The sequence below is a fragment of the Drosophila miranda genome, chromosome 2, assembly GCF_003369915.1.
Source record: "Drosophila miranda strain MSH22 chromosome 2, D.miranda_PacBio2.1, whole genome shotgun sequence".
Lineage (NCBI taxonomy): Eukaryota > Metazoa > Arthropoda > Insecta > Diptera > Drosophilidae > Drosophila > Drosophila miranda.
The window spans coordinates 3,908,652-3,921,469 of record NC_046675.1 but is presented as its reverse complement, the minus strand read 5'-3'; the positions used below and the strand labels follow the sequence as shown (position 1 = coordinate 3,921,469).

Here is a 12,818-nt window from a genome sequence, read left to right as displayed (position 1 = left end):
ACTGCGCCCTTGATAGGTCTCCATTGACGTACAAAAACATCGAATATGCGAGAGCATATGCACCTATCGTTGAGTCAGCAGCTATCGTCGTCAGGTGCGGGTAAATTTAAATGGTTTTACCCCAATGTTCAGCTTATTCTGACAAACGAAGGCTATCACGCACTAGGTTAAGTGAACTATTACGATCCATAACAATGACAATCAGCATATTAACTGAACCGAACTGAACTTTATGAATCAACTGTGGAATGCCCGAAGTCGTCCCAGAACCCCACTGGGGTGGCCACTGGACTGGAATTGGAGCATGAATAAGTGGACAGACTTAGGCTCCATCCATCTACGCAGCATAATCGCATTTCGAAACTCCCAACAACTGAGCGACTGTCCAAAAGTCCAACCCAAAAGCAACGACAACAATGTTAAGGTACGCACGATACGGGTAATGTTAATGCGTCAGAAAAAATATTTCAAATTTTCGGTAGAGTTTGAAGTGCTGTTTTTTGGTGGAATACCCTAACAACAAGTAGTGTTATCTATTTTAGAAGTTTGTAATGCAGTAGAGGAAATATCTCCCACACTCTAGGGCATAAGATATAAGATCTGGGTGTATATAAAACTAAATGAAGTGAAATGAAGTTTTTTGGTAAAACTCAAGGTATATGCACATAAGAAATAGTAGCCAGGATCCAATAGGATACTCGTACTTGAGTAAACTACTGTAGTATAGTACCGATAGTATAGGAATATTGCTATCAAATGCTTACAGAAAAGGCTCTTTTACCAATATAATGTCATTATCCATCTACCTACCTCTCATATTTATTTAAATTATATCTAAATCGAAAAACTATATCATATTTCTGCCCTTGTTAGAGTATCCGAAGCAACGAGTGGGGCCCAAAAGCTAAGCTTTGCTCCATCGCAACCCAAACGAACATGTTGGATCCAACCTGAGCTCCGCTTTTGGCTGCTCCGCTTGCTACTAGGCCACGGCGATGTCTTGCAAAAGCTCAAATGCTTAACGGTTGTCGTCGAGGTAGCACGCGAATTTGAATTGCCGTGAAAGAAACCAAACGAAACGAAAGAGTCGTAGAGTGGTAGAGTGGAAGAGTGAAGAGAAAAGTGTCCGCCCCGAGAGAGTTTTCAAAGTGCTGGTCGTGGCCGTAGAAATTCAAAGTGAAAACCAAATTTGGCACAAAGTTTGTTCAACAAAATCCCGGTGTATTGGTGTGAGTGAAATTGTGAAAATATCTGCAGGGTCGTAGTCGTAGCGACCGCTAACCATCTGTGCACCTGGATTAAAGCACACCGCAGCGCCCCCTAGCACCCAAACAGAAATTGAAACCGAAACTGAAACCAATCAAATAATTTCACTTTTTATTGGATTAACCGCCGCCGAGAAGACCTCTCATCTCATCTCTAGCTTAGATTAAACAGGTTTGTGCCCCAGTCGAGACGCAGTCGAGCCGCAGAGGAGCTAATTGGCTAATAGAAACCGAAACTCAGATCGTAGCTTTATGGCTGTCTCGTAAACGTGTCAAAGGTGCAGTCAAATATTGGTTTAGCCACAGACCACAATTGAATCATTCAGTTAGGCCTACCCCACACACATGAACTAACATGTCTCACTCGGAAGGTGCTTCTCGGAACTATGGAATGTCCAAAAAGTGTACATTCCATTCTTGAAAACTCCGAAAATTTGAGTTTAGGGACCCTGCATAAATCCCTGCATAAAGTAATACAGCAAATTTTTGTCTTGATCTCCTTTATAATGGATATTGAAAGACTCCTTTTAATTTTTCATCGAAATTTCAATCGGTAAATCGGTTTCAACTATTATTTTATCAAAAACCATGCAGTACTCTAATATCCGATGAAGTACTTGTAAAATTTATAGCAAACTATTTTAGAAATACTACATTAATATCTTATTTTCAATCAAAACAATAGGAGAGCATCCGAAAAATGGTAGTTTGTCTCAATTGTTGATAAAAATGTAAAACTATTCGATATATATACGATGAAAAAGGAGTTTATATCAAATTACAGTAAAATTCATAGTTTTTGATTTAAAAACAACCTCAATTCTACAATTGAATCTTGCAAAAACTCTTTAATTCAATTTCAATTGTGTTTCCGAAGAAGTACTGGCCATATTATGAACAAATATCCAAAGCTGACATGCTTCGGAAAGTAATATTTTCTGTGTATCGTACACTTTTGTTACGCACCTTACTTTTACACTCACCTAAGGCGCTAATTTCATACTCAAGGTGAACTCTTGGCATTTGCCAGAGATCGCATCGCATCGGATGCCATATTCTCAAAACTGACACTCGAAAACTGGAATGAATGAGTTAAGCTGTACAAATATACATACATGTCTACATATTTACATATTTACGTATCGAATTTTTGCGCATTACGAAATTATGTCAGGCCCCAGTACTACAACTATGACGATGTACTGCGAGTACACTCTGAGTAATGTACGCCTTAGGCCCACACTCAAGAGTTCGACACGCTCTCAGTGTTTAAAACGGGCTCTTAAAGAAGTAACGACATTAACTGCGCAAGACCTGGCCAAAAACCGCTAGCCGTAAGCCCGAAAAAAACACATTTCGCAACTGAAAATAACTGTAGCAGAAAAGCCAACCACAAATAAAGAAGAAAAGAAAAGAGTTTTGCAAAGGGAAAATGGCCAAAAGTACAAGAGTACTCGACTACAAAGTGGAGCAGCATAAGAGGGTTCTTTGGGGAAAAGATTGATCGGATTATAGGAGGCTTGACACCCGAAATGCAATCGGAAATCTCTCGGTTTCCATAGTCAAAAGGAAATATTTTTTAAGTACTCAATGCAAATGAAAAATTGATCGGATTATGGGCTTAACTCCCGTACAACATTCCTCTCCGCACCCATAAGCCAATCTTAAAGCTCTCATTGCCACAGAGTGGCCACCCAATCCGTTGCTTCTCGCCAACATTTGACCCTATTTCACCAATCATTTAACTTTACACTCTACTTGCTGTGGGCCTGGCCAAGCATGTCAGGCAGGGTCAACTCCGCGTCAAGGGCCCAGACCCACCTTCGAACTCCCCGCCACCAGCCATTAGCCATTAGCCACACTTGCCTCAATGACAAACAATAAGCGCGTTAGTACCTGCTTAAGCGGGTCTTAAGCCAGAGGTTTTTGCATTTGCGGTGAAATCTTTTGGAAATTAACTGGCGTTCGAGGCGCGCCTAAGTTTTGGCCCAAGTTCAAGCCAGCAACGGGGCTTTCCTTTTGCATTTCATTTTGCTGTTGGCTCTAGAGTGAAAATATGTATGTTTCCACGGGCAAACACTGGCCTCGTTTGGCCAGAGAACCGAACCCATTCAACAGCCAAACCAGCCAAAAAAAAATAGAAAAAATAAACTCCAGTTTTTGGTTTTTCCCGTCAGTTCCGTGTTGAAATTTCATTGTGGATTGTGGATTGCGGATTGGCCAGGTGTTTGCCAAGTTTTCATGTTTTTGGCCAAATTGCAAAGGCGGCCAATGGTAATTTATCCCATGATTCATCGAACGAACAGCAGACAACAATTTTCACCCAAAACGAAGAAAGAGAAAAGTGATTTTCTTCGTAGTTGAAGCTCAGTATACTCTAATGCATAAATCCATTAAGTTGCCTGAAAATATTGCAAAACCTTTAGAGATTTACAAGTTTTTATCCTGAAAACAATAAAGAATGATATAAAGATCCAATAAAAGTAAAGGAATTGTGATTGCAAAAATATTATGGTTTAAAGATTATTTTTGAGGTAAAAACAAAGCTTTTTTGGCTATAAACTCTGGGTGCTGATCAAGAAAATATAACTCATTTAAGGAAAAGAAATGCATCATATTTTTAATGTGAAAATCTCTGATAAAAGTCATAGGACCCTCTTGAAAGTTATAACAAATTAACGAAAGACTTAAGCGGCAAACTCTTTCTGCTCCTCACTTTTAGAGGCTCATTTGCGGCCTCTTTTTTTGTTGAATGCTGACCAACGCATTATATAATGTGGCAGGCCTAATGAGGGAAAAGTTATCCTCCATTGTCATTAAAGGTGGAAAAGGTGAGGCTGTTGAGTGGAGATGGATGCAAGATAACGATCCCAAATCTGAGACATTTTCAATGGACCGGAAAACCCGCACACACACACACACCTAGACTCATACACTCATGCGCAAAAAGTGAATTTTAAATAAATAAAAATAAATGATGTTGAACAGAAAAAATGTTAACTGGTTGGCGATGTTTCGGGCTGCCTTTTGCCGATTGCCGTTGTTTCTGTTGCCAAAGTGAAAGCGCAGCGGCGCGGCGTCAGCGTCGAAGTCTGCGCAGATTAATCACCCGGCATACAGTAAGGGAGCTTTCCTTCCCCCCCTCCACCGCTCCATATGTTAGCGGATTCCATAAGTTCGTGACCCCCTCTGAACCCGAAGCGAACACACAGTCAATGCCTCGCCACTCTTCCCAAAAATGTTACGCAATGGAAACGCTTTGAATTCTTTGTGCCCCGCCCGCCCCAAAAGCAGATGCAAATGTATGCCAGAAAGCCGCCACAAACAAAATCGAGACACCACGAGTCCCAGCCCAGCCCAGCCCAGTGGTTGATAGTGAAAGTGCTGTATGGTCTATGGAACGAGCAGATAAACGAGTATATTGTATATGGAAATTTGTGGATTTCTCAGGGGCCTCGCATCGTGTGACGTCAAACGTGACGTGCCACCACATTACTCACGCATTGCACTCTCTCTCTCTTACTCTCTCTCTGACTCTTTCTCTGTATCTCTGTCTCTTTTCATCCTGCAGCTGCCACACACACACGCACAACCGAAAACAGGAAATCTCTTGTATTTTTTTGGCAACTTTTTTTTTTGTGGATGCCTGAATATGGCACACTATGATCAACGTTGGCTGAAACTCTTCTCCTGCTGCCTGCTGCTTGCAACGCTTTTGGTCCTCCTGCCCGTCACACCCGCAGCGGCCAAGCGGACAAATGGTGAGTATTCTGTTTCTCCCTCTCCAGGAGGAATTTTTGGTGAAGTCAACGACTTCTTCTTTTTCGGATGGAGGAGAGGCGGCCCAGAATCATCAGTCCCCAGTCATTGAACTCTTTTTGCAGTGTGTTTTTGCGAATCTTGCAGATGCATCATTAGCCCACACACGGGTGGAGTGTGGGGAAATTCGTGTAGAACTCAGGCATTAAAGTAGGTGCTAAATATAGCACGCCATGGCATCATTAAAAAGTGCTTAGAGACCAGGCCTAAAGCACTCACGTACTCGGTACGCCAAAAACCGTTAAGACTCTGGTCTAGAGCAAAAGGGAAACAAAGGCGAAAAGAAACTCGGGTTCTGCTGCAAAACAGTGTGTCAGTCGGTCAGGCTAGGGCACACAGACCACAGACCACCGACGCCAGACCGCAACCCGCATGAAGTGGAGCTACGAGTACGTACAGGGGGCACTGCCACATAAGTGCCAGTTTTTTTGTCTTTGATTTCGTTTTCGTTACGCTTCTGTCTGCCTTGATTCTTGCTTTTTTTTCTGCCAAACTGAAACCCCAACGAAAGACTCAAGCGACAAACTTGATTTCTGGCTTAATGGTGAGAATAAAAGACGTACGTCCGTCCGTCTGTCCATTTGCTCTAGAGCTCTCTTGGAGACCATTGTTTTTGTCGCTTTGATTATTTTCATCATAGACCGAATGCCGAACGCCAGCTTTAATTGCCTTTGGCTTTTGTTTTGTTGCTTTTCATTCATGAAAAACATTTTCATTTTACTTTTTTTTTTTTACTCCAAATTGATGGCCGGACATGGGTACGAGAGGTGCTGCCAAATAAATAAAACTTTCATTCAATTTCTAGCGAAATTTCCAGAAAAAAAGAAAGACAACAAAACCCACAAAAAATGATGCGACTTTCGGCAGATGGAAGATCCGAAGCAAGCCGGATGTGCGCTTCGAAAATGAAAAGAAATCTCTGATTAAACAGAAATTACCGCAGAGCCCTATCTGCGTTGTACTTAACATATGTAATACCCTCAAATTGCTCACAGAGATATACCTCTTAAATGATTTCAGTACACATTCGTGGAAGAGGAAACAAATCTCCTAAAAGTTGAGCGATTAAGAAGACCTATGGCATATGCACTCTTAGATACCTATGGGTATAGATTGCTACAGGTTTAGATATAGGAAGTATGCCCCTTAATGCATTCGACAATTGCATAAGATGCCTTCAAATGTATTTTTGTATTGAAAGTGCATAGGAAGTGACCAGGCAACCATTGACGCAACATAAATGGGTCTGTCGCTGTCGCAACCCCAAAGGCAGTGTTGCATGGAGGAGGAGGGGGTAATGGGGGTGGATAATACCCACTTTAATTGCGTAATCGCTCACTGGGCAGAGACCAGAGAGACAATGGGGCCTGAGGCTTGAGGCTGCCTGCCTCTTATGGTGCAGAATGCTCGTAGCATCCAAACAACCCAATCCGAATGCCATTTGAAGCGAATTGCTTATACGCCTCGTGGACACAGGCGATCAACCTGTCCTCAACAGAGCTTCACCCTCCCCCCTGCTCACCTGAGCCCTCCTCTGACCTCCTCCTCTCTATTCGTAGCTCTCTTCACCTCGCTGCTCGCATACTAAACGCGAAGCTATGCCGCTACTGGCCCTGAGACGAGCCACAAAAATGAAACTACAAAAGCAACAATTAAAACAGCAACAAGAAAGGGAAGGCAAACTTCGTATTGAGAAGCGTTTGAAACCCTAAATACCCTACAGATATCTGACACGAGTTTGATCGACAGTGTACTCCGCTATGAGCCTACACTGAATTCTGTGTGGAATATCAGAGACGTTTTCCATAGACTTTGGTTTTTTTTACCGATCGAATAATAATGGATATTCTGATGTCTTAAATTCTTTTTAGATTCCATTATCTTTCGGAAAGAAGGCTTGTTTTGTTTGTGCTTTCCAAACATCTTCTAAGAACAGATGATACCCTCTTAAAGGGTATCAAAAATAGCAACAATTCGAGCAATGCCGCCGTCGTTCAATTTCATTTTGTATAATTAATTTCAATTTTGCAGTTTTTTTATGGTTTCTTTGAGGTTTTGTTTTTTTTTTATTATATTTTTTTCGAGTGGTTTCGCGCACGCGTCACGCAAAGAAATAAAAAGTGAAATTGTCGTGACTCCGTGGCTTGGGATTCGGCAGTTGAATAACACGAAAGTATGTCAAAAAACCCTTCTCCCTTTCTTCTTCGTTTTTCACAGCGAATCTTACGGCCTGCCAGCATCTGAGGAGATCGGAGACGCGACGCGCCAAGGCCCTGCAGCCGGTGGGGGCATCATCCGTACGGATACCGCGCTGCCAGAAGAACGGAGACTTTGATACGATTCAGTGCAGCAATGAGCGGGCTGGAGAGGATTGCTGGTGCATCGATGAGTACGGCGTGGAGTTGCCCGGCAGTCGGAATGATACGAGAGCGGGTGTTCGCTGTGCCGAGCCGGAGAATTGCACGGCCTCCGCGTGCCGCATGTTCTGTCCGTCCGGATTCGCCAGGGATCTGGAGACTGGCTGCTCTGTGTGCCGCTGTCGGGACCCATGTGATGGCCTGGAGTGCCCCAACGGACAAACGTGTCAGCTGCAGGAAGTCCAATGCAAATCCGAGCCGTGTCCGCCGCTTCCCACGTGCAAGAAGGCTCGCTCTTTGGCCAACTACTGTCCCGCCGGACTCCCGCTCTCCATCGATGACAGTGTGAGGCCCTTCCTCTGTGGAGTGGATTCGGGCAAGCCCCAGTGTCCACCGCTCTACCAGTGCATGGTCGAGTCGGGCAACGACTACGGCGTGTGCTGTCCGAGTGCCTTGACCTTCCAGAAACCCGGCCTCTGTCCGGCTCCGGACCAAACTAAGTACACGGCAAGGACAGGCTACATGTGTGGATCGCCGTGCAGCCACGATCTGGAGTGCCGCAACCTGGAGAAGTGCTGCTTCACGAAGGGATGCCAATTCAATTGCCAGCAGCCCGGAAATGTGACAGGCTGCCACCAGGCCAAGGCCCTTGCCGACATCCTCTCGATCAACGAGCGCGAGGGCCGTGGCTATGTGCCCGATTGTAATGGCCCCGGCGGACAGTTCTCTCCGAGGCAGTGCTCGAGAAACGGCCTTGTCTGCTGGTGCGTGGATCCACGCACGGGTCACAAGATCAAGGAGACCATGGGAGCGGCCATGAATGTGAATTGCGATGGCTGGGAGAATATGATCAGTAGATCTTACGCGAGGAGCTTCCAGATGGAGCAGTGCGACACCAACATCTGTGCGGCTGTCTGCGAATACGGATTCAAGGTGAGCAATGGATGCATTTCCCCAAACCCATTCCTGACACCAACTCTCCCTCTTCTCTTCCCCGTAGAACGATCACAACGGGTGTCCCACGTGCGAATGCTCAGAGCCCTGCGAGGGCTTCAAGTGCTCCATGGGCTCCCACTGCGAGGTGGCCACTGATCCGCTCTGCGAGTCCGGGTCCTCTCTGTGCGCCTCCTGGCCTGTGTGCAAGCCCGATCTGGCCTACTCCAATCCCTGTGATGTGGGCACGCCCCTGTCCGATACGGCCACGGGCGAGGTGATGTACTGCTTCGAAGAGGAGCAGCGCCAGGGACGCAGCTTCCAGCCCACGGCCTTCTTTGAGCCAGAGCCCGAGGCGCTGACGAAGCAGGGTCGTGCCATGAGCAACCGCATCATGTGTCCGGCGGAGTACAAGTGCACGAAGCTCCATCGAGAGACGGAGAGCGTCTGCTGTCCGCTGCCGGAACAGACCACAGCCCCAGAAGATGCAGCAGGAGCTCGTCAACAAAGCAGTAAGTATATCCCTCCTTATCCTCTAAAGAAGATATATCTGATATTGGTTTTCTTCTTTGAAGTGTGCGAATATCTGAGGGACTTCTCGGAGCGCATGGAGGGCACCGAGGAGGGCATGCAGCTGGCTGTTCCATCGCCCCGCTGCAACGACGATGGCGACTACAGGGGACGCCAGTGCCAGCTGCGAACGATCCGTGTGACCAGAGCCGAGCAGCGCAAGATCCTCGAGGAGAACACCATCCGCCGCATGAGAATGCTCCTGGCCACCGCCCCCAAGCGGACTCGTCGCGATGCAGAGGCCGTACTGAAGCTGTACCGCGTGGATGATAGTGCCCTCAAAGTGCAGGTGGCGGCTCCCGTGATGGGCCGCAGTGCCAAGGTCATCGATGTGGGGGCCGACCGGCAGCAGGGACTCGGACAGCTGTTCGAAACGGAGTTCAAGAAGGTGGCTTCGGCCGCCAAGCGACCAATAGAGTCCGAGGATGATCTCGTCGAAATGGAGGTGGAGCAGTGCTGGTGCGTAGACAGCTTTGGCACGGAGATACCGCGCTCGAGGGGATTCAATGTCAGCGACGACACCTGCCAGCAGCTGCGCGAGGAACTGGACTGCCTGGATCTCACCTGCCGCATGGGCTGCGAGTACGGGTTCGCTTTGGATCAGGACACCCGCTGTCCGGCCTGCCAGTGCCGTGATCCGTGCGAGAATGTCAGCTGTGGCCAGGGCAAGGAGTGCCGCATCGTGGACGTAAGCTGCGAGGGCGAGTACTGTCCCCCGGTGCCTGCCTGTCTGCCCAGGAAGCCCGGTCAATGCCCGTACCTGGTGCCACCGGGACCCGATAATCTGGATGCCAATACGTGTGCCTATGAATGCCGCACCGATGCCCACTGCGAGGGATCGCGACGCTGCTGCTCCAACGGCTGTGGCACGCAGTGCGTGGAGCCGCAACTAAAGACCGCCTGCCAGCACCTGCAGGGGATCCAGCTGCATCAGAGCTCAGAGCTAGGGATACCCGCCCGCCAGATGTCCGTGGCACAGTGCGATCTGAAGAGCGGCAAGTGGGAGCAGGTCCAGTGCTCCCCCGACGGCCACTGCTGGTGCGTGGATGAACAGGGAGGGGCTATGCCCGGCACCAGAGTGAAATCTCCCGCGACACCGGCCTGCCAGGTGAACTCCAGCTTCGCCTGTGCCCCACTGAGTCCCAAATGCAGCCTCTCCTGCGAGAGCGGCTACCAGGTGGATGCCCAGGGCTGTGCCACCTGCCAGTGCCGCAGCTTCTGCGACGAGGTGAGCTGCGCCAGCGACGAGGAGTGCCAGCTGATCAGCGTCGAGTGCGTGGACAGTCCCTGCCCCAAGATGCCCATCTGTGTGCCGCGCCGTGCCTCCGTCTGCCCGGAGGGGTCTCCGCTGCAGCAGGGCGACCTGGATGTGAGCTGCGGGCCCCACAACGAGCACGAGGCCTGTCCCACCACCCACTCGTGTCAGTTGAATCCCGTGAGCAATCGCGGTGTCTGCTGCTCCAAGACGCGCGACGTCTGCTTTGAATCGATGGACAGTGTGTGCCTCTCCAGGAGCACGTCGACGAGGAACAGCACACGCTATCGATTCAGTCCGAAGGTCAACAAATGTGTGGCCGTGACTATCGATGCAGAAGCTCCAGCCTGTCAGACAAAGAATCTATTCCACAATGAACTCGCCTGCAATTCGGTTTGTCCTGGTAAGGGAATCCTTTCTCTGCAAATATTCCCGGAATAATTCCAATGGTATTCTCTCTGTTTCAGTTCTTACCCAATGCGAACGCCTAAAGCTGAAGAACAGCCTGGCTGCCCAGCGCACTGGACACTCTTCGGTGTGGTTCCAGCCCCGTTGTGATCCCATCACAGGCCACTGGAGCCCCGTCCAATGTTTGGGCAAACAGCCGCAGCCATCAGCCATTAGACCGCCCCAAACGGAGATCGTGAGTCGCGCCTTTGCCAGCAGCAGCAAAACCGTGGTGGAGGAGGAGACTGCTGCCAGCCCGTATGGCGTTTGCTGGTGCGCGGACAAGAAGGGAGCCCCACTGAAGGGCACTCTCACCCGAGAGATCGAACCCATCTGCAATAGCCGCCAGGCACGCAATCGCAAGAACTTTGACATGGGTGATCCGCTCATGGAGCAGCTGATTGGACAACTGACCCAACTCAATGATGTGGCCAGCGAGGATCTCGACTTTGAGGAGCTGGAAGCCAAGATACTGCCAGCCTCGACGGCCAGTGCTGCCGAGTCCAGTGTGACCGAACGGGTCCTGGAGTTGGCCAATTCCCTGCTCGACTCGCAGCTGTCCGTGGAGCAGCCCGCCCTGAAGCCCATGCAGCTGAAGACCACCCGCTGCCGGGGTCTGGCCAACACGGCCACCTTTCCCGTGAGCTGTGACGAGGCGGGCGCCTTCCGGCCGCTGCAGTGCAACGGACGCAGCTGCTGGTGCGTCGATGCGGCCGGCAATCAGCTGCAGGCCACCCATGTCTTTGGGGTCGGCGATCGACGGTGCACCCATGTGCCCATCGAGGCGGTGTCCATCGAGCTGCACATGACCAACAGCAGCGGGCGGAGTGTGAGGAATGCCTACGACACCATTCGCATGGAACTGCAGCAGCTGCTGGGCGAAGCCGTGGAGAATCTCCGCGTCCAGGAGAACTTTGATGGCTCTGCGATCGTCCGCTTCGAGCTGCACAACGAGTCCAAGGTGGATCTGGCCTTTGCCATCGAATCGGCCATCACGGCGGGCGAGTTCCATTTGGCTGGCGGCCACTTCCGGCCGGATCTGACGCGTTCGCACTTTGTGCACCGCAGTGCTGCTCCGGCCGTGGCCCAGGCAGCCACCGCCCAAGACGAGTCCATCCAGCTGGTGCTGTTCATCATGGCCACCAGCTCGGCCTTCCTGGTCAGCGTGTTCGTCGTCTATGTGATGCTGAAACGTGGCAGGAGCAGCAAAGCGATGCACTCCTCCTATCCGCACGGCGACAAGGCTGTGGACTACTCGGCCCCCATATTTGTGCTGGCGGCCAGTGGGATGGAACCCCATGGCATGGAGAGTATTAAGGGGGCCAAGGCGTAGGGCTGTTAGGCTCTTGTTGGTTGTTAAGATACATCTACATCTAGATATATATCTAAATCAATTTGTACATAAAAGTAACAGAGATCAGAGCTTAGGATTTACCTTTAGGGCGGGTTAGATTTTCTTTCATTCTGCCCCGCGACTAAGCCAAACGGGTAGCCCCCACTATCGCTAACTTATCGAATATGTTCTAGAACCCTAAGACGATTAATTTATGAATAAAGCTTTAAAATCGAACATATTTTTGTATTCACTTTTGATGGATAAGATAATACAGATACATTTCTACTAGTAATTATCTACTCTTTCACATTTCAATGGAATATTCCTGAGGCTATGCTTCCTTGACAAAGTTAATTTAAAGAGGGATACTTATTAAAACCCATAAAACAGACTGAGGAAAACGTGAAGGAAGCAACATCTTAGTAATTTTGAAGTTAGTTAAAGGACTAGTTCATAAATTCTTGAAAAAAAGGAATTTATGAAGGAAATTATTAAGAAAAATTATAGCTTGTAATTGAATTCTTCTATCTTCAAAACAATGAAGGAACTGTGTATCTAAGTGAGATAAAAATGAGTGAATTAGAGACATATATGTACAACACGAATGTATCTCATTCTGTGTAGAAATAATTAATCCTAGTTGACTCAGAGCTCCATAAAGCCTTAGGCAATACATCGATTATACCGAATACTTTCTAAAAATTTGGAAACTCTTAGTTTAATAAACCCATAGACCCTTCAAAAAGGAAACCTTTCTATTTGTCAGCAAACAAGTTTTGATTTTTAATGTTTAATAATACACATTCCGCGTACTCGTATTTGTATAATCGTATAAT

The 12,818-nt window shown here is 48.1% G+C and overlaps 1 protein-coding gene across 1 annotated transcript; it reads left to right on the top strand.

Annotated features, from left to right (window-relative positions):
- Window positions 1-1,028: 1,028 nt before the first annotated feature.
- On the top strand, window positions 1,029-12,210 carry LOC108156644. The gene is made up of 6 exons (XM_017288246.2): window positions 1,029-1,437; window positions 4,837-5,026; window positions 7,302-8,374; window positions 8,442-8,886; window positions 8,950-10,602; window positions 10,667-12,210. The coding sequence occupies exons 2-6, from the start codon at window positions 4,918-4,920 to the stop codon at window positions 11,977-11,979; spliced, it is 4,593 nt and encodes a 1,530-aa protein (XP_017143735.1). The 5' UTR covers window positions 1,029-1,437; window positions 4,837-4,917; the 3' UTR covers window positions 11,980-12,210.
- The last annotated feature ends 608 nt before the right edge of the window (window positions 12,211-12,818 follow it).